The sequence below is a fragment of the Hydra vulgaris genome, chromosome 10 (genome assembly GCF_038396675.1).
Source record: "Hydra vulgaris chromosome 10, alternate assembly HydraT2T_AEP".
NCBI classification, from domain to species: Eukaryota; Metazoa; Cnidaria; class Hydrozoa; order Anthoathecata; family Hydridae; genus Hydra; species Hydra vulgaris.
The window spans coordinates 39,095,001-39,115,000 of record NC_088929.1 but is presented as its reverse complement, the minus strand read 5'-3'; the positions used below and the strand labels follow the sequence as shown (position 1 = coordinate 39,115,000).

General features: G+C 28.1%; 2 protein-coding genes across 2 annotated transcripts in view; both read right to left on the bottom strand.

The window, feature by feature from the left end:
• Positions 1-7,589, bottom strand: part of LOC136085949 (NACHT, LRR and PYD domains-containing protein 3-like) — a 33,241-nt gene extending 25,652 nt beyond the window's left edge. Inside the window, exon 1 of the mRNA XM_065807983.1 lies at positions 7,483-7,589. Coding sequence (XP_065664055.1) covers position 7,483 — 1 coding nt within the window. The 5' untranslated portion in view covers positions 7,484-7,589. The remainder of the gene's footprint in view (positions 1-7,482) is intronic.
• A 1,867-nt stretch (positions 7,590-9,456) lies between these two features.
• On the bottom strand, positions 9,457-10,518 carry LOC136086334 (uncharacterized). The gene has a single exon (XM_065808629.1). It carries the CDS (start codon positions 10,516-10,518, stop codon positions 9,457-9,459), a length of 1,062 nt encoding a protein of 353 aa, XP_065664701.1.
• Positions 10,519-20,000: the final 9,482 nt, after the last annotated feature.

Sequence of the window (20,000 nt, the reverse complement as noted above, 5' to 3'; positions counted from 1 at the left end):
GATGGGACAGTAGTTAGATGAGTCAGATTGCTCTCCAGAATTTTTGAAAATAGGGATAACGGATGCTGCTTTCCAGCAAGCTGGAAAAAAGACTCTGATAAGCACTTATTAAATAGTTTTGAAAGTATGGACAACAGCTCCGGAAAACACTTTTGCAAGACTATAACAGATACATTGTCCAGGCTACAACCTGTAGAAGAGTGTAAGCATAAAATCACTTTTGATACAGAAGCTGGAGTGATAGGAATGCCAAGCAAGCGATCAATATGAATGATGGCTATATCAGGTAGAACGCAACTAGCGGAATCAAGAGATGATATTGATGAAAAGTTCTTAGTAAACAATTTGTCAACAAGCTTTGTCTTTAAGTGAGGTGACAAAGTCTGAACCATACAAGAGAGGTGGAATAATAGATTTGCCCTTATTATTGACACTGTTAAAGATTTTCTAGAAATCGCGAGAGCCTAACTTTCATGATGAAATACAAGATTTCATGACCTGAGAATAGTGGGCCTTGGTGTTAGTCAAAAGTCTTTTTACAATGGTTTCTAGCAATAGTAACCAGTAATAGCAGTAGTAATAGTAACATCTGTTTTCTGAAGAATTGTTTTGCTGATAGATATGGAAGTAACGGTTTCAATAGAAAAATGCAGCAGCACAATGAGAGGAAAACCATGGAGAAGAGTGAGGCTTGACCTGGAACTGTCAAGTTGGAATAAAAGATTCCATGCCAGCTTGAATCAACGAAGTTATGTAAGAAGCACATTAGTCAGCAAGAAGACAAAAGATTTCTACCAGGGCCATTATGAAGAAAATCCCGGAGAGAGTCCCAGTCAGCTTTAAGGTAGTTGTAAGAGGTACGAGGATAGGGGGATCCTGATAATGAAGAATCAGATAATGGTTTTAGAGAGATCAAACCGTGATCAGAAGCACCTAAGGGTAAATGTGGTGAAACTGAGCACTGACTAGGATCAGAAGCAAGATATAAGTCAAGTAGAAAAGGTAAATGATTCATAAAAAACAAGCTAAACCCATGCATTGAGTCAAGAAGATCCAGCATTCAAGATCCGAAACTGGAAACAATGTATTAAAAATACATCTGTGCCAGCCTACATGTTAGCCAGTTCCTCAAAGTCTTTAAAATATATGCCGCAATCTTTAGACTTTATGATTTATTCAAGCCCATCTAATTCCAAGGAGTTTTAATCAATGACGTCATTGTAGAATTTTGATAAGAAATCTAAAAAAAAATATTTTTTTATCAAAGTATATATTTTTTGATTATTATAGATTATTAAAGAATTTGTTTAGTTACTTATTATTATATAAAAGTTTTTTTTTCATCATAAATTACTGTAGAATTTCTTTTATTTTTTTACTATATCAGTGTTTCACAGGAAGACATGCAATCACATGCAATTATATGACCGTGCAAAAAATACTTTGTTTTTACAATTTGACCACAGCTTTTAACATGTTTTCAAAATTTAAAAATGCGCTGAAAAAATTTACTCAAACTTATCTAAAAAAAATTTTACTTTAAAAAAGAAAAAAAATAGAGATTTCTTAAAGAAACAGAGCAACTAATAACTAAATACATATTTATTAAACTTTACATGATCTATACTGATTGTAAGCTATAAATTTGATAAAAAGATATAAAAGTTGACATTACTTGTTTCGCCTATGGATGCAAGAGATCGTGCTGATGGCATTACTTTTCATAGGTACGTTAAGCTACACCAAGCAAGAAATTTCACAAGGCAATGATATATATCATTTAAGTATATTCTATAAAAATATTGACTAATAAGATAAAAAAATCACAAGAGTAATAGCATATATGATATTATTATGATGATTTACATATATGATATTACTATGGTGATTTTTTTGTTTTATTAGTTAACATTTTTATAGAATTCCATTGAAAATCAAATATCAAGATTTGATAACTGCTTTATATAGAGAAAAATTTACTGGTCCTCATAAATAAGCAGATGTGTTTAAAGAAGCAGAAGTACTAAATCATCTTTGTGTACAGAAGCTGATATGTATAGAAAAAAGCCCTCATGTTTGAGAGTTCAGTATGGTGCAACACCAGCCATTTTGAAGCACCATAGTATACTATATACTTTATGCTAATTACTATATGCTATATACTTTATGCCGTATTTTACTTAGGGGTCATCCATAAAGTATGTACGTTTTTTTTCAATGTATGTACTGAAGCCAATAAATATTCCTTGTTTATATTAAAAAGTCACCACTTTGAGCAAGTCTTGCAACAAGCGAAGTTTTTAATATAAATAAGGAACATTTATTTGCTTCAGTACATACATCGACTATCTTATAGCCTTTTGTTAAAAGGGAGTGCTGCTACATTGACTATCTTATAGCCTCCTGCTACAAGGGAGTGCTGCTACATCGACTATCTAATAGCCTGCTGCTACAACAAAGTGCCGCTACATCAACTGAGGGTTTAGTTAGGCCAGGCAGTCTATCAAATAATAAAAAAAAACTTAAAAAAAAACGAACTAAAAGGACATTAAAATATTTCGCATGTTTATGCTAATAACCACACCACTTAGAGCAAGTCTCAACAAGCAAAAAAATAAAACTATTTTACGCCGCTTAACTACAGATTTAGCGACTGAGGGTTTGGTTAGGGCAGACAGTCTATTCAATAATAAAAACTAAAAACTTTTTAAATATTTTCCCATCTTTAATAAAATTAAAAAAAAAAAAAAAACCTAAAACTGACCCAACAATGGTAAAATTAAAAAAGACCAAGCAAGAGTGTGTGTGTGTGTATATATATATATATATATATATATATATATATATATATATATATATATATATATATATATATATATATATATATATATATACATATATATATATATATATATATATATACATGCAGGGCACAACAAATCATTTTTTTTATAAACATTGATGTTGTTTCTATATTTATTGACGAACGTCAAATTAAAGGGTATGTCAAATAACAGGGCCAACAAAGTGGAGGAGGGGGGTACCCCACACTTTTTTTCTTAAGGCCCTTTTTTTTTTTTAAAGAGAAATTCTAGATATAGAGGACATGTTTTTAGAAATAGATAGTGCACTGATGTAAATGGAGGTGCACTTTACTTCAAAACCCATGTCGCCAGCCATGAATATGGCAATTTTATTTTCCATTCTTTTAATTTTTTTTTATTCAAATAATTTTTTATTAAATTATAAGGGAGTTTTATTTTTAAATAACTTTTATTCTAGTTAATAAGATATATAACATTTAGATATGTCAAAGATGCTTATTGAATTTTATCAGTTTTTTATTAATTCAAAACAATTTTTCACACATTTGCAAAGCACATGCAAATTAATGATAACTAATATGCAATAACATTATGACTGTAAAAAATTACTTATAAAAAAACGTATAAACTTGAAAAAATTTAAATAAAGGGAAACTAAAAATAAAATAGAAATTGTTTTGACATTTCGTTTTTAAGACATTTAAAAATAATATGATATCAACCATTTAATAAGTTATTATTTTAAGTTATTAAATATAATATTATTATATTTATAATAATATTAAGTATCTAATAATAATATATCATATTCTTGGTGTTGTTAAATGCACAGTATAAAATGAAAACCATAATAAACATAATAGTTCTATAAACTCTACTGGCGATCGTTATAAAACTCTATTGTTACGTTTATAAAATCCTTTTCAATATTATTAAAGTTAATTTATTAGTCAAGTCATAAGCTATTTTTGTACATAATTACGCCCTCAAGAATATTTGTTTCTGTATAAAAGTTGTAAACAGAATTTAATAAATAAAATAAAAGTAAACAGAGTTGAGTCAAAATAAAAATTTTGACTCAACTTTGTTTACTTATACTTTTTTAAACAAAGTTGTCGTATTAACAAGCTATTTCGGCAGAATAGCATCCATGGCAAAAGTGATTGGAATATTTAATGAATCTGGAGATAGTGTAGTGTGGCTGAAAAAGATCAAACTGGTGGGAGGCTGCAAAAGATGGGCAATCTTTCATTGATCATTCCATTATTTCTTGAAGGCAGTATGTTCATTCATTATATGAGCAACTTGGGGAGAGCCAAAAAATAAAATAAAATTTCAAAGCAGCTATGAGCACAAGTGAAAATATTTGGGATCACTTCACAGGATGCATTAAACCATGCAAAAGTACTCATGGTGGAAAAAAAAAAAAGACTATGCTTCAGCAACAATCTCTGGGTTCTATAAAAATGTTAAGAAACCATCCACTACTGATTTTAACTGCTACAATTGTGGCAAGCCTGGACATGTTGTTCAAATCTGTTTTTTGAAGAAACAAATTGTTAGTGATGGAATAAAATGTTTCCGATGTGGAAAATCTGGGCACATTGCAAGATTTTGTTTGTTGCATCAGGGAAGCTCAAATGGGGAATTGCCAGCGCCAGTTGTTTCCCTAAACATCTGACAGCGCTTCCAACATGCACTGTGCAGGTGAACACCTTTGCAGGAAAAGCACTGGTTGACAGCGGATGTACTCGAACTATTATTTCAAACAACATGGCTCAGAAAGCCAGTGTTCATATCAGAAGAAATGAACTAATAGTGTTAGCTGTTAATGGAGATTTTGTGAAAACAGAAGGAGAAGCTACAGTTACATTAATCATTGAAGGAAAAAAACTCAAAACATCAGTAATGATTCTAAAAAGTGTTGTCAATGGTATTGATGCTATTATTGGTATGGATGTCATTAATTGCTATGGAGGAGTGCACTTGTAAAATGGAAAAATTGAATTTGGTTTTGTTTCAATTTATACAGAGAAACAAGCTGTTGGAATAAAGGACAAGGGTTTTGATGCTTATTTTGATGGTACAAAGTGGACTGCTAAATATAAATGGAAACAAGGTCAACCACAACTAAGAAACTATGTCGCGCAGTACAAGGTAAAACACCAGTTGATACATCAATTTAATGATGAGACTTATGGGTGAAAAATGGCTGGTTGAAACCATGCAATAAAGAAGAAAAAAGTACAGAAGGGATTGTCTTATTAATGGCTGTTGAGCAGGAAAGTAAAGGAAAGATACAACCTGTTCTGGACAAATTAAATCAGTATGTTAATTCACATAATGCCTCAAGTGGCGCATGTGATGAAAAGGTTAGAAAATGGAGAACTGTTGGTGACAAATTTGCAACGCCTGATCTTAGATGCGCCTATATGCAAATACACATCGATCCGAGTTTGTGGGAGCATTAGAGGGTAGTCTACAAAGAAGAAAAATACATAATCTTACATGTCTTGGTTTTGGGTTAAATTCTCCCCCAAAAAAAATGTCTTCAATCTTAGGCAGTGTGTTGAATCTTGATGCAGGTATTAAGGAAGCAACTGACCACTACATTGACAATATAATCGTTAATTTGGAAAAGACATCAGTTGAAAAGGTCGAAAAACCATTTGGCGAGTTATGGATTGGCAACCAAAGAGCAGGAGCAATGCGATACTGTACTAGTGTTGGGTTTGCAACTACTTAGAAATTAAAAAAAAACTGAAAAAGTAACATGAAAGTAAAACTGAAAAAGTAACACAACAGAAACTTTTTTTAATATGTGGACACTTATTAAGTCATTATCCTGTTGGAGGGTGACTCAGAAATGCCTGCAGTTTTATAAAATTTCATAGTCAAGGAGATGCTTAGGATGATCTAATTGGAGATCAAGCTCAGTCATGGTTGATCAAAACATTGCGCCGATTGGAAGTTAGTGACTCTGTGAGAGGGAAATGGAATATTGAAGGGATTCAAAATGGAGCAACATTGTGGTGTGATGCAAGCAGCATGGCAATTGAGGTTGCTATAGAATATGATGGCGTAATGATTGAGGATGCAGCCTGGCTTCAAAGTATAAATGATGTCATGCATATTAATATTGTTGAATTTGATGTTGTGGTGCAAGGGATAAACTTAGCTGCTAAGTGGGATATAAAGAATTTGTCAGTATTCACTGATTCAGTAACTGTTCATGGATGGTTAAAAAGTATGCTGACTGAAAGTCATAGGGTTCAATCAAATGGATTATCAGAAATGCATATTAAAAGAAGACTTTCTCTATTGCAAGACTTGATAAAAAAATATAATATAAACATCACGTTGAAATGGGTTCCTTCCTGTAAAAACAAAGCTGACATGTTGACAAGAGTTCTGAGTTAAATGAGTTTTCACGAAGAATTACTTAAGAACAATGTGGAGTAAGTATTGCTGAAGACATTCATAATTGTCACTCAAAGCATCATTTCGGCGTTAATCAGACAATGTTTACAGTGCAACGAAGACTTCCACACGTATTAAGAAAAGACGTTGAAGAATGTGTTAGCAAATGTTGTCAATGTAATATAATTGATCAACCACATTCTAATATCAATTTACTATTCCTTGTTCTCCTCACATCTAAGTTATTGTTGCACTGTTTGGGATCAAAAAGGTAGCTTTCTATTACTTCGTATAAACAGCACTTCCATAAGAATTATGATATTTTCTCCTTTACGATCTAATATCCAAAACAGGTTTCCTGAATTAAAAATTTTAAAATTTCAAGATAAAGTGTAAAGCTTTATAATTGTCTCTTTGTGTTTGATTTTCTTCAAAATAAACTAATAAATTCGTTCAACAATTTATTTATTAAAACAAGTGAAACACAAATAGTACACTTGAAATACTGAAAATTTTAACTTGTACACTTCCTTTTTCAACACTATTAAATATGGCAAGCTCTCTATAAAACATCAACGTATTTCTCACTGGAACCAAACAATACATTTATAAAAAAATGATTATAATTAAATACCCTTTTATTACCAACATTCTTCTTTTCAATCGAAACCAAATTAAGAAATTTTTATTTGAGTATATACTTAATGAATATTAATTTTATCTATTATTATTGTTGCTTTTTTTATATTACTGTATTTATAAAACTATTATTATTTTTATTTTATGCTGTCTTTTTTAACTCTACTACTAATATTACTATTATCATTAATTTATCTTTGTTTTATAAATCTTATTAATATAATTTATAATGATAGTGATAGTGTTTCAATTGTAGTAATAGTTTTATGGTCATTGTCCTTATTTTTGCTAATGTTATGTTTATTTTAATAATTTCTGTCATAGTTATAAACTTTACTATAATTATTTTTACCATAGTTTTTATTGTTAGTTATAATTTTTAGTAAAGTTATCGTTATAGTTACTATGTTATAGGTACTATTTGTAATGTTTTTTTTATTCACATAATTATTAATATTATTACTATTTTTATTATATTATTATTGCAACTATTATTATTTTCTTTACTTATTTGTGCTTTATTTTCCTTTCTTTTCTTTTTTTTTTGTTCTTATTTTTTTTCCTCTTTATTTTATTTAAAATTCTTTCTACAACTTACTTGTTACTGGTCATTGTCGTTTTAAATGAATATATCAATTTGATAAGCTGAGTTCTGAAGTTTTCTTTGTTTGTTGTATTTTTTTATTCATGTTTTTAAGGTCTTCTGAAAAAAATATAAAAATAAAATAATAAATTATATAGAGAAAATTGAAAAAATACCAAGTATAATGCACTTAAATAATGAAATCTTATAAAATATTTAATAAAATTTTTATAAATATACGACTCTGATTACAGTAAAAGCAAATTTTATGCTTAAATTTGGCGGAGGTAGTGTATATATTATGCTTTATTTTAATCTTTCTAAAAAAGAATAAAATACATGCATTCATTAATTATTAGAAATGTATTTATGGATCGTCCATAAATACGTAACACAAAATATATTTAAAAAACAAAAGTAGGAGATGTTAAGCCAGTGGTGTACAACTTGCAAGTTTTTTTTGTAATTTAGCAAACGGGGATTCTGGGATGTCTAGTACAGCCAGATTTATAAACAATAATATTTACGCTAAGACGTTTTGTAAAGAATAATGCTTTTGTAAAGATGGTTTTAACTTATTTTAAACAATAATGCTTCAATAAAATATGGCAGCAATATTATTTTACTTAAAAATCAAATGGTTTATTGAAAAAACGATGAAATATATATGTATAAAAATACCTTTTTATGCCATTTTTAATGTTTGTATTTTTGTTATATTTTGAATCATAAAAACAACATTTAATGTTATTTTTATTGTTCAAAATATAAAAAAAATACAAACATTAAAAATACCATGAAGCACTATTTTTATTCTTATATATTCTAAATGTTTTCAAAATGTTACATTTTTATACTGTTTACAAACAATGTTACACTGTTTAACAAAGTAAACCTATCACTAATAGGTTTACTAAAAATATTATTTATATGAACATGTTTTTTTTTAAACATATGTACGTTTCAACTCTTAATTACCCTCTGCAGTATGATAGAAGGTTTATAATATAGCCCAAAATTATACAACTGCTGTATGAATTGTTTATTGAGCTCTGTTAGTATAGAATAACTTAAACGTTCCGTGTTAATATGCTTTCATTTTTATTTTTTATGTTTTTATAAATATATGTTATTTTTATTTTCCTCATCTTAAATATAAAATAAAAATTGTTAAGCATATTGTAATTATCGTAAATATCAAAACTTGTAATTTCGATTTTGGCACATTTCAAAAAAACGAATAAACATTTTCCAACTAAATATAATATTTTACTATTTATGAATAATACAAACAATTTTTATAGCATGAGCTAAGTCACGATTGTGAAAATTAACATAATAATAAATGCGTATATCAACAAAGTCGTGTATCAAATATAATCCATGTTTTGATTTAAGATTATATATGAAAGTATAATTGCAGTTTTCTTTAAAAACTGTAATGATTCCTGCTTTGTTTTTATTTACAACTGTTTTATTAATGTCTATATCTAAAATAAAAAATTATGCATACATATTTATATAATGTAATGTCTTTACATATGTTTATATGTGCATCTATATATATATATTATATATATATATATATATATATATATATATATATATATATATATATATATATATATATATATATATATATATATAATATATATATATATATATATATATATATATATATATATATATATATTTCAATATAATTCACACAAAAAAAGTACTGTTTACAATATAGTAAAAATTATTATTATAGTGATTATATGTTTGGAGTAAAATAGCACGAAAGTTGTACAAGAGGTATTATTGAGTAAAGGCAAATATATAGATAGTAATGATTGTTTAATAATATATTATATATATATATACAGGGTGTTCGGGATAAATTTGACAGTTTCGAAAGAAAAAGGAAAATCTTCTTTGAATCTATTAAATTTAATGAGTTGACAAAAAAATTACAGGCATAGTAAATTACAATACTATGAACAAAATTCACTCAAAATAACCACCATTAGCATTGATCACTGCTTCAATCCTGCTTCGGAGTTTCGAACAAGCTAATGCTACGGTCTCCCTGGGAAGGGCCTCAAAAACTGTTTTAATTTTATCCACTAACTGGGCTTTTGTATTACTGGAAGTGCAATTGGTGTCTTTTTCAACTGCGCCCCATACAAAATAATCCATGGGGTTAAGGTCTGGGGAGTTTGGAGGCCAAACATTTGGACTGATAAAGTCGTAGAAATTTTCAGACAACCATTTTTGACTTTTCACAGAGGTATGGCAAGGGGCCGAATCTTGCTGCCATACATACAGCCTACAATTGGCTACCCTTGTTATCCAGAGCTTGACTACAGTGTTCAGCAACTCCATGTAGCCATCTGAAGTCAACCTGAGGCCCTCTTGGAAAAAATGCGGAGCCATCACATCGCCTTCAGAGGATACACATCCGAAAACCATCACAGTTTGGGGAAATTTAGTCTGCATTACACGAGGAATGTCCTTTGTACTGCATGCAAGCCACCTGTTATTCTGCGTGTTGTGTTTTTGATCCTGGCAAAAGTTTTTCTCATCAGAAAAAAACCAGATTGTTTGTGGTTCTACAGGATGTTTCACTTTGTTTAGAAGTTTCTTCGCGTTTATCAAACGTTTTTCACAGGCCTTTTCTGTGAGTAGCTGACCTTTGTGGCCCTTGTATGAGTAGTAGCGAAGGTCTTCATTGAGTGCAAGCTTCATAGTAGAGGATGCAACATTCATTTCACGTGACAAAGCCCGAATTCCAATGCCAGGGTTCTTCAACACCTGTTCCTGCAGACTTGCAAGGAATTCTGCTGTACGAACGCAATCAGATCGTCTGCTAGGAATCTTTCTTCTTACTACATCCTCGTAGTCACCATTGCAAGTCTCTAGTTCATACATGATTGTTTTTACTGTGTTCAGGGAGCATTGGGCAGCAGTCATAATATCCTTATTTTGATGGCCGGCACGAATCATTATGATGCAAGTTATTCTCTTCCATGATTCAGGTAGGTTCCAGTCATCCATCCTTTCTGACATCTTGTATATGAATGAAGAAGGGTTCAAACTTTTAAATGACCTGTAGTGTGTATACCTCTAATCTACAAAAAAATATAATCAATTATAAATATGTCAAATTTATCCCGAACACCCTGTATATATATATATATATATATATATATATATATATATATATATATATATATATATATATATATATATATATATATATATATATATATATATATATATATATATATACATATATATATATATAAATATATATATATATAAATATATATATATATATATATATATATATATATATATATATATATATATATATATATATATATATATATATATATATATATATATATATTACACTGCTGGTTTAGGTGAGCAGTGTGACATCATACTGAAAAAGCCTGCTGCCAGTGCTTCAGTACATACATTGATTGACAAATAACCTGACTCTCAGAGGAGAGTTACTACATCGACTGCGGGTTTGGCATATTTAATTAATGTAACAAAAATATGGTAATAATTTGTTACACAAATATGCTAAGGTAGATAATATATTTACATATATATATATATATATATATATATATATATATATATATATATATATATATATATATATATATATATATATATATACATATATATACAAATATATATATATATACATGTATATAAATGTACATGTATATATATTTATATATATGTATGTATAGACGGGTTGGAATTGTTTTGAATTTGTCCGTTGATGTACGCATGCGCAAACTCTTGGCAGTCAAAACAAATCGTTGTTGGTTAATTTTTTGCTGGACTTCGTATGAAACTTCTGAAGATGTGGTCAAAATCTTCGTATTTTAGCATGTTAAACGATAGTGATCAATTAGATTACAAGAAGAAATTAACATTAACAACCAAGGAAACGTTACCGGACCAGTATCCAATCGATAAACGATCGAACTGAAGCCAATAAGACTGCTGTTACTAGTAAACTGTATCAATGGAACCAAGTAAAGAGAAAGGCTGAAGCATCATCATTGCAAAATATATCCTTTAATAGACCAAAACCTAATGATTTACCATGTGAAATAAGATCAGCTAAAAGTACTGTAAAAATTATTCCATCAACTCAGAAGAATTCGTAAAAAATTTGGGTCTAGATAAAGTTCAAGAACAACCAAAGGTTATACCTAAAGCAGCGTATTTTAATTACGTATTGTCTTAGAAAAATACTGACGGTATATTGATATCTGATGTGACAGAAGAAAATCTATGTCCAGAACCTTTAACAAGTCTGTTTGATTGATTGAAGCAATTAATTTAGATGATTCTGTTTTATTAGAGAGATGTTTTTTAAAATACAAAAAATACAAATTAACTTACACCTCAAGTTCATTTGATTTTTTTATCTGAAATTACTAAACTGTAGAGTTTATCCAGTACATTGAAAATTCACAGAGCAGGGAGAATTACAGCCTCTAATTTTTATGAAGTTATGCATTTCAAATATAACAACTCAAGTAAGTCATTGCTTAATAAGCTAATGTGTTATACGAAAGCACATAACACACCTTCCTTAACTTATGGCAAAGAAATGGAATGTAACACTATGAAACCATTATGAAAGAAAAACACAAAAACTTCCAATTGACAACTTCAGACCTTCACATTTTATACAATAAACCATACTTAGGAGCTTCACCTGACTATAGTAAGCTGTTCTTGCCATACTGTCGGTTTGCTAGAAATAAAGTGTCCATTCAATTATCGAAATGGTTTAGTGAATTGGGAAACAGATAAAAATTTCCCTATTGATTCATTTGAAAACATGAAGAAAAATCATAAATATTATGCACAAGTGCAGGGTTAACTATATGTTCTGAATAAAGAATATTATGATTTTTTTGTTTGGGCTTCAAATCATTATTTATTAGTTCGAGTTACAAGAGACTTTGAGTTTATTGATGAAATGATGCCTTTGCTCTGGAAATTATTCATTGAGTGTTTACCTCCTGAAGTTGTTACATACAAAAATGATTTATGTTTAGACAATAAACAAAAGTATTACTGTATTTATAAAAGACCCTGTTTTGAACCAATGATAGCATGTGATAAACCAGGTTGTAAAGTTGAGTGGTTTCATTATTCTTGTGTGAAAATTACACAAGCTCCAGTTGGTTCCTGGATATGCAACAGTTGCTTGAAATAAAATTATGTTTAATAGGGTTCTTCTGTCTGCACGATTATTTTATATTTTTAGACCAAATTGTCTAAACATAAATCATTTTTGTATGTAACAACTTCAGGAGGTAAACACTCAATGAATAATTTCCAGAGCAAAGGCATCATTTCATCAATAAACTCAAAGTCTCTTGTAACTCGAACTAATAAATAATGATTTGAAGCCCAAACAAAAAAATCATAATATTCTTTATTTAGAACATATAGTTAACCCTGCACTTGTGCATAATATTTATGATTTTTCTTCATGTTTTCAAATGAATCAATAGGGAAATTTTTATCTGTTTCCCAATTCACTAAACCATTTCGATAATTGAATGGACACTTTATTTCTAGCAAACCGACAGTATGGCAAGAACAGCTTACTATAGTCAGGTGAAGCTCCTAAGTATGGTTTATTGTATAAAATGTGAAGGTCTGAAGTTGTCAATTGGAAGTTTTTGTGTTTTTCTTTCATAATGGTTTCATAGTGTTACATTCCATTTCTTTGCCATAAGTTAAGGAAGGTGTGTTATGTGCTTTCGTATAACACATTAGCTTATTAAGCAATGACTTACTTGAGTTGTTATATTTGAAATGCATAACTTCATAAAAATTAGAGGCTGTAAGTCTCCCTGCTCTGTGAATTTTCAATGTACTGGATAAACTCTACAGTTTAGTAATTTCAGATAAAAAAATCAAATGAACTTGAGGTGTAAGTTAATTTGTATTTTTTGTATTTTAAAAAACATCTCTCTATTAAAACAGAATCATCTAAATTAATTGCTTCAATCAATCAAACAGACTTGTTAAAGGTTCTGGACATAGATTTTCTTCTGTCACATCAGATATCAATATACCGTCAGTATTTTTCTTAGACAATACGTAATTAAAATACGCTGCTTTAGGTATAACCTTTGGTTGTTCTTGAACTTTATCTAGACCCAAATTTTTTACGGATTCTTCTGCATTGATGGAATAATTTTTACAGTACTTTTAGCTGATCTTATTTCACATGGTAAATCATTAGATTTTGGTCTATTAAAGGATATAATTTGCAATGATGATGCTTCAGCCTTTCTCTTTACTTGGTTCCATTGATACAGTTTACTAGTAACAGCAGTCTTATTGGCTTCAGTTCGATCGTTTATCGATTGGATACTGGTCCGGTAACGTTTCCTTGGTTGTTAATGTTAATTTCTTCTTGTAATCTAATTGATCACTATCGTTTAACATGCTAAAATACGAAGATTTTGACCACATCTTCAGAAGTTTCATACGAAGTCCAGCAAAAAATTAACCAACAACGATTTGTTTTGACTGCCAAGAGTTTGCGCATGCGTACATCAACGGACAAATTCAAAACAATTCCAACCCGTCTATATATATAAATATATATATATATATATATATATATATATATATATATATATATATATATATATATATATATATATATATATATATATATATATATTAGTAAAAACACTTATCTAAATATTTTCAACAAGTTGTTTTGCTATCATTAGGCTTATCAGGAAGATGACCTTGTTCTTTAAGAACATTGAGCACTCTATTTGTAGAATACACTAACATAATATATATATATATATATATATATATATATATATATATATATATATATATATATATATATATATATATATATATATATATATATATATAATATATATATATAATATATATATATATATATATATATATATATATGTAGAGAGAGAGAGAGAGAGAGAGAGAGAGAGAGAGAGAGAAAGAGATATATATATATATATATATATATATATATATATATATATATATATATATATATATATATATATATATATTATATATATATATATATACATATATATATATATACATATATATATATATATATATATATATATACATATATATATATATATGTATATATATACATATATTTACATATATATATATATATATATGTGCTATAACAAAGTAAAAATTGTAACTTTTTATAAATAATTTGTTGTTTATGTTTACAATCTGGCTTTACTACACATCCCAGAAGCCTTTGCAGTAACAAGAATTTAATGCAAATTTTGCGGTTCGGTGTCCTTAAAGCAAAACTTTTAGGATCGAAAATTTTAAAAGCGAAGATCGGGAAAACGAAAAAGTTAAAAGCGAATTAAATGGGTTAAGCGAGAAAAATTTTTAGTAACATGGGTAACGTTATTATTTTTATATAAATGAGTTAATAATTAAAAAAGGAAAACGTAATTGACTATTTATATTTAGTAACATGGGTAACGTTATTATTTTTATATAAATGAGTTAATATTTAAAAAGGAAAACGTAATTGACTATTTATATTAAAATTGCTAATTTTCAAAGGTCAAATATTCTAGGACAAGAATAAGGAGACAGAAGAGTAGGTATTTTTATAGAGTTAGACTCTAAATCTCTTTCTCTATCTTAGAAAAAAATAGATCTAAAGCATCGAACTCTCCAGGGGCTTTAACAAGTAAGTAATAGCATCATTTATTTATGAGAGGAACAATTATTAATAAAGACTGCATTTGGATTGTCTCATCTAAAAGTGTTATAATTGAAGTTAAGAAAAGTCAATTTCAGAAATAATTTCATAAAGTTTATATTTTATAGAAGATAGTGTAAGGTGAAAATAAATTGTTTAGAATTTTGCTCCAAAATAAAGTGCCAAAGTTAAGTGTTTATACCAATGATAAGAGATGAAACTAGTTGTCTTTACACACAAAATTTAGTTAGGTAACAGTGGTTCTTTTTTATGTGCCATCATATTGGCCAGTTATATTTATTGGTGAGTTATATTTTTTGCAAAATGAAGTGAATTTTTAATATTTGTGTTAAAATTAATGTTTTTATCAGACATTTTAAAGTAATAAATACTAGCTCAGAGACTGTCAAAAAGGACTAATACTTATGTTCTTTTATATGTTATCAGGGCTTGTGATGAAGAAAATCGTCAAGCGTGTTAAATCGCGCTCGTAAAATTAGAAAATGTTTTCATCGAGCGTGATTATGTGCGCTCGAAATAACGTCGGCGAGCGCGATCATGAAAATTGCTGAAGGCGACGCTCATAAAAAGCTTTTTATTTTTTTATATCTTTTTTTATTTGTTACATAATTCTTTCGTCAAAAAATGTTTAATTAGTATCACACTCATGAAACTACTTCAGCGAAGTAGATTTTTATACTTCCAAACTTCTTGTATATTGTCAGATCGCGATTTTATTTTTAACTATTTATATTAATAAAAAAATAATATCAAACAAAAACGCAACTTCTTATTGATTTAGTATTGAAGTATAATTTAGTGTTTTGATTCGTTGTTTTGATATATGCATTTTAAAATGTTACGCGGTAAACTTAATTAACGGTTAGTGGTTTTTATATTTTTTGATATTTTTTATTCAAATTAATTATTTAAGTTTTTTCTAAAATTTCTTTTTTAAATTACGTTTTTTTAACCTTAAAAAAATAACACAAGAATAATTTGAAATAATAATAAATTAGAATAATAACTTTCCATTTAATAAACGTTGACGTTATTACTTTGTTTCCTTTTCGAATGCGATTGCGAACATTCTAAACAACAGAATCGTTTTAAATTTGAGTTAAAATAAATAATAGTTAATAAAAAAAAACTATACTTATAAACAAAAACTAATTTTAAAAATTACTCTATTATTAATATTTATTTTTATTATAAACGATGTGTGGAATATTACAAACAATAAATCAAATAAATCTTACTTGATATTTTCACAAGATTAAAAATACTCTAAATAGATTAAAAATAAAGTTTTAATTTTCTTATAGTGGTTTTCTAATTTTCTATTCTTATTTTATTTGCGCATTTTTGTATTCACATTGTGTTTCCACGTGCACATTCCATAATAGAAATTAGTGACCATTAACGACTTCAAACTGCTCATTCATTACGTTAGTGCAAAAGAGAACGACCTTAAGCCTTTGACTTATAGAGGCTAATATTGTGACCGTTTTTGTTGCATTATCTTGATCAATGTTGTTACACTTGTAATATGTAGCTGCACTTTTTAGGTAGGGGAGACCGGGGCTAGTTGGCCGCAGGGGTAAGTTGACGAACTGCGTTTATCTTTAGAGCCTTTCATCAGAAAGTGACAAAAATTACTCAGAAACTTCCTCATTGACCATTTCATCATTCACTGTAGTATTGTCAGGATTCGCGCATGCGCATAGGAGATATTGAGATTTATGCGTTTTTTGGACAAAAACGTAACTTTTAGAACATCGCTTCCTTTTTACTTTACAAAGAAAATATTTAGTCGTATGAAAAAAAGAATTATTGTAAAAGTTCCAGTCACAATTGGTTTACTATATCCAGTCAGACTTTTTTTTCAAAGCTGCCGTTTTTCAGTATCTATAGACTGTTTATTAAAAAAAAAGTCTTCGGGGTAAGTTGACAAATTTTTCACGGGGTAAGTTGGCTCATAGCATTTACTATGGAAAAAAATATTTATTTTTATAAAATTATTTTTTTATTTTTTTTTTATTTTTAACAATATTGAAAATATTTATTCTTACAAAAAAATTAAAAAAAAATTTTGTTTAGTTTTTTTTTCCACAGATAAAAGGTGGGTTACTGTTTGGCTTTTATACGGACTAATATTTGGTACCAGCAAAATGTAATATTAAATTTTGGGATAAAATTGTTGCAAAAATTAATTTTAAAAAAATTTCTATTAATTTTGCACTTAATAGTGCATTAATAATCATTTTTATAGTTTGCGCCAACTTACCCCGTGGTGGGGTAAGTTGGCGCAAATTTTTTTTTTTTTTTGAGGGTCCGGAAAGGCCCCAAGAATTTTTTTTTATAAATGAATACAAATTTTATAAGATACCCTAATCTATACTCTTTAAGACTACACTTTAATATTTTTAAAAAAATGTACTGTTAGGGCTACAGAGCTCATAGAGTAAAAACCGAGCCAACTAGCCCCGGTCTCCCCTATTGTATTTAGCTACTTTTGTTTTATGATGTTGTTTTGATTTGGGTTGTTCCTTAAACCTAAAAATTTCAGCAATATTTTTGTTTCAAAATTTTATAGAATTCATTTTACAATAGGTAGTGTTAGATTATTTTATTTTTGACTAGTTTCTTCTTATTTTATATTGTAGTTTTTTTATTGTTTAAAACACTTCAAGGATATGGTTTAATTAATAATTGTGTTGATTCTTCTTGATTAATGACTAAAATAATAGAAGGCAGTTCTGCATTATGTTTTTACTGTAGTTTAAAAACATGCCAATAATTTAAAAATTATTCTGTGTAATGTTTTTTGGATTGTTGGCATGTAAAATTGAAAACTCAGTTATTAATTGTGGAAAAGGTTCTGCTTAAATGAAAAAGCTTATAAAGTGTGCTTGATTAGTTTAACTAGTTTCGATGGTGATGATTGATTGGTGAAAAACTTATTTACTTTTTATGGTTTAACTAAATGGTTTGTTATTGTTAATTATATTGTTATGAATTATTTGTGAGGTAATTATATTGAAGTTTTTATTTGCATTACTTAGCACAAATATTTAATTATATTTTCTACAAATTGGTTGGTAATAGCCTTTATTATCTTATTTGTTTGATGTTCAGTATATTATTACATAGTTTTTGAACTAGATTAGTAATAAATACTTTTTAATACATAAATTACTGCTGGTTATAGATGAATTTAATTTTTAGTTTACTTCTTTGCGATTTTATATCATTTACTTTAGGATTTTATACCATTTGGGATTTCTTTGGAATTTTATATTTCACTTTAGGATTTTATATTATTTTCTTTGGGATTTTATATCATTTTGTTTGTTTATTCAATTGGTAATTTTTTTATTACTAAAAAAAAGTATTTTGTTACAAAAAAAAAGTTTAACGTGCATAACATCCCAGCTAATACGATACGTTGGGCCAACATTGGAAATGTTTTTTTATTATTATTATCTTCACTTCCAACAAAGCTACAAGCAACCACTTAGATTTGGAAGTTACTGGAAGAGAAAAGAAAAAGTTTGTATAGCAAGATAACAACTAACAGATGACTTAATAGGTTACAAATTATATGAATCAGGAAAAAAAGATGAAGCAAGTGAATTTCAAAGGACTGATGTTTGAGGAAATAAACTAGATGAATAAGAATTTTTGGAGCACTTAGTAACAGTCATAGTGAAAGGATGCAAATTAATTGAATGAGGAGTAACACAAGAATGAAATTTAGTAGATGGCACAAGAGACACTAGCTCATTAGAGCAGTGTCTATTATAGTATTTATAAAAATAGGGTTGATTTCATAAAAGCGTTGTATTTTCTAAGTTTCCAAAATTAAAATTTTTTTTTAGGTAGAATATCATTATTTTGATATTAGTATATGTAAAAGTTTGAGATTTGCAGCATTTCTGGAAGTTTCTTCACTTGAACATTAGAATTTCATAGGTTTGCCCCCTTTATATGTCTTTTCTGAACATGTGCCACCTGCAGGATTTTAATTTTTACAGTTTTGTGTAACCTAAAGGTTTCTTAAATAGAATCTATAAAATATTTGGGGTGTTCCAAATGTTTGATAGATTCTATTTAAGAAACCTAAAAGGTCAACTTCTAACCTGTGCTTATTTAACTAACAATTTCTTATCAGCAACTGGGTTGAAAGCTTTTAAAAAAAATTAAAAAGTATGAATCCATAAAGCCGTTCAAAAAAATATATTTTTGACTAAAAAACATAAATAAAATTTTGTGCATTTTAATAAAGTTTTTTTATTGCATTCACGTTTAGTTAATCATTAACAATGGAGACTTATTTTAAATAAATTGGGTCAGGATGTTACAATAACATCAAAACTTGGATTTGCTCACTGAAAAAAAATATCCACGCTTTTTGTAGGCGTTAAAAATGCTTTTAGCTCTGATCAAAGCTATGTTTCTTTAATTCTAGCAAAAAATGAGATGGTACAAAAGTTATATTAAACAATTTGATTGCATTAATGTATCCTTATAAATTTAATAATATATCATAAGTTGACAATATATTCAAAGACTGAATATTTGCGCAATTGTTATAAGCAAAAGGTCTTTGCACACCACCAATTAGGCATTTATATTTCAAGGGTTGTTTATTGTAAACACTTATATTTTTTTCTATGTTCTATTTATTTTTTGTTTAAAACTAATTTGAAAAAAGGTTGATAAGAAGTTTTCAAGCTTTAATACAATATAATAAGTT

Bases quoted from the DNA above. Each gene is read 5' to 3' on its own strand.
- LOC136086334 (XM_065808629.1), bottom strand. From the start codon at position 10,518: ATGTCAGAAAGGATGGATGACTGGAACCTACCTGAATCATGGAAGAGA.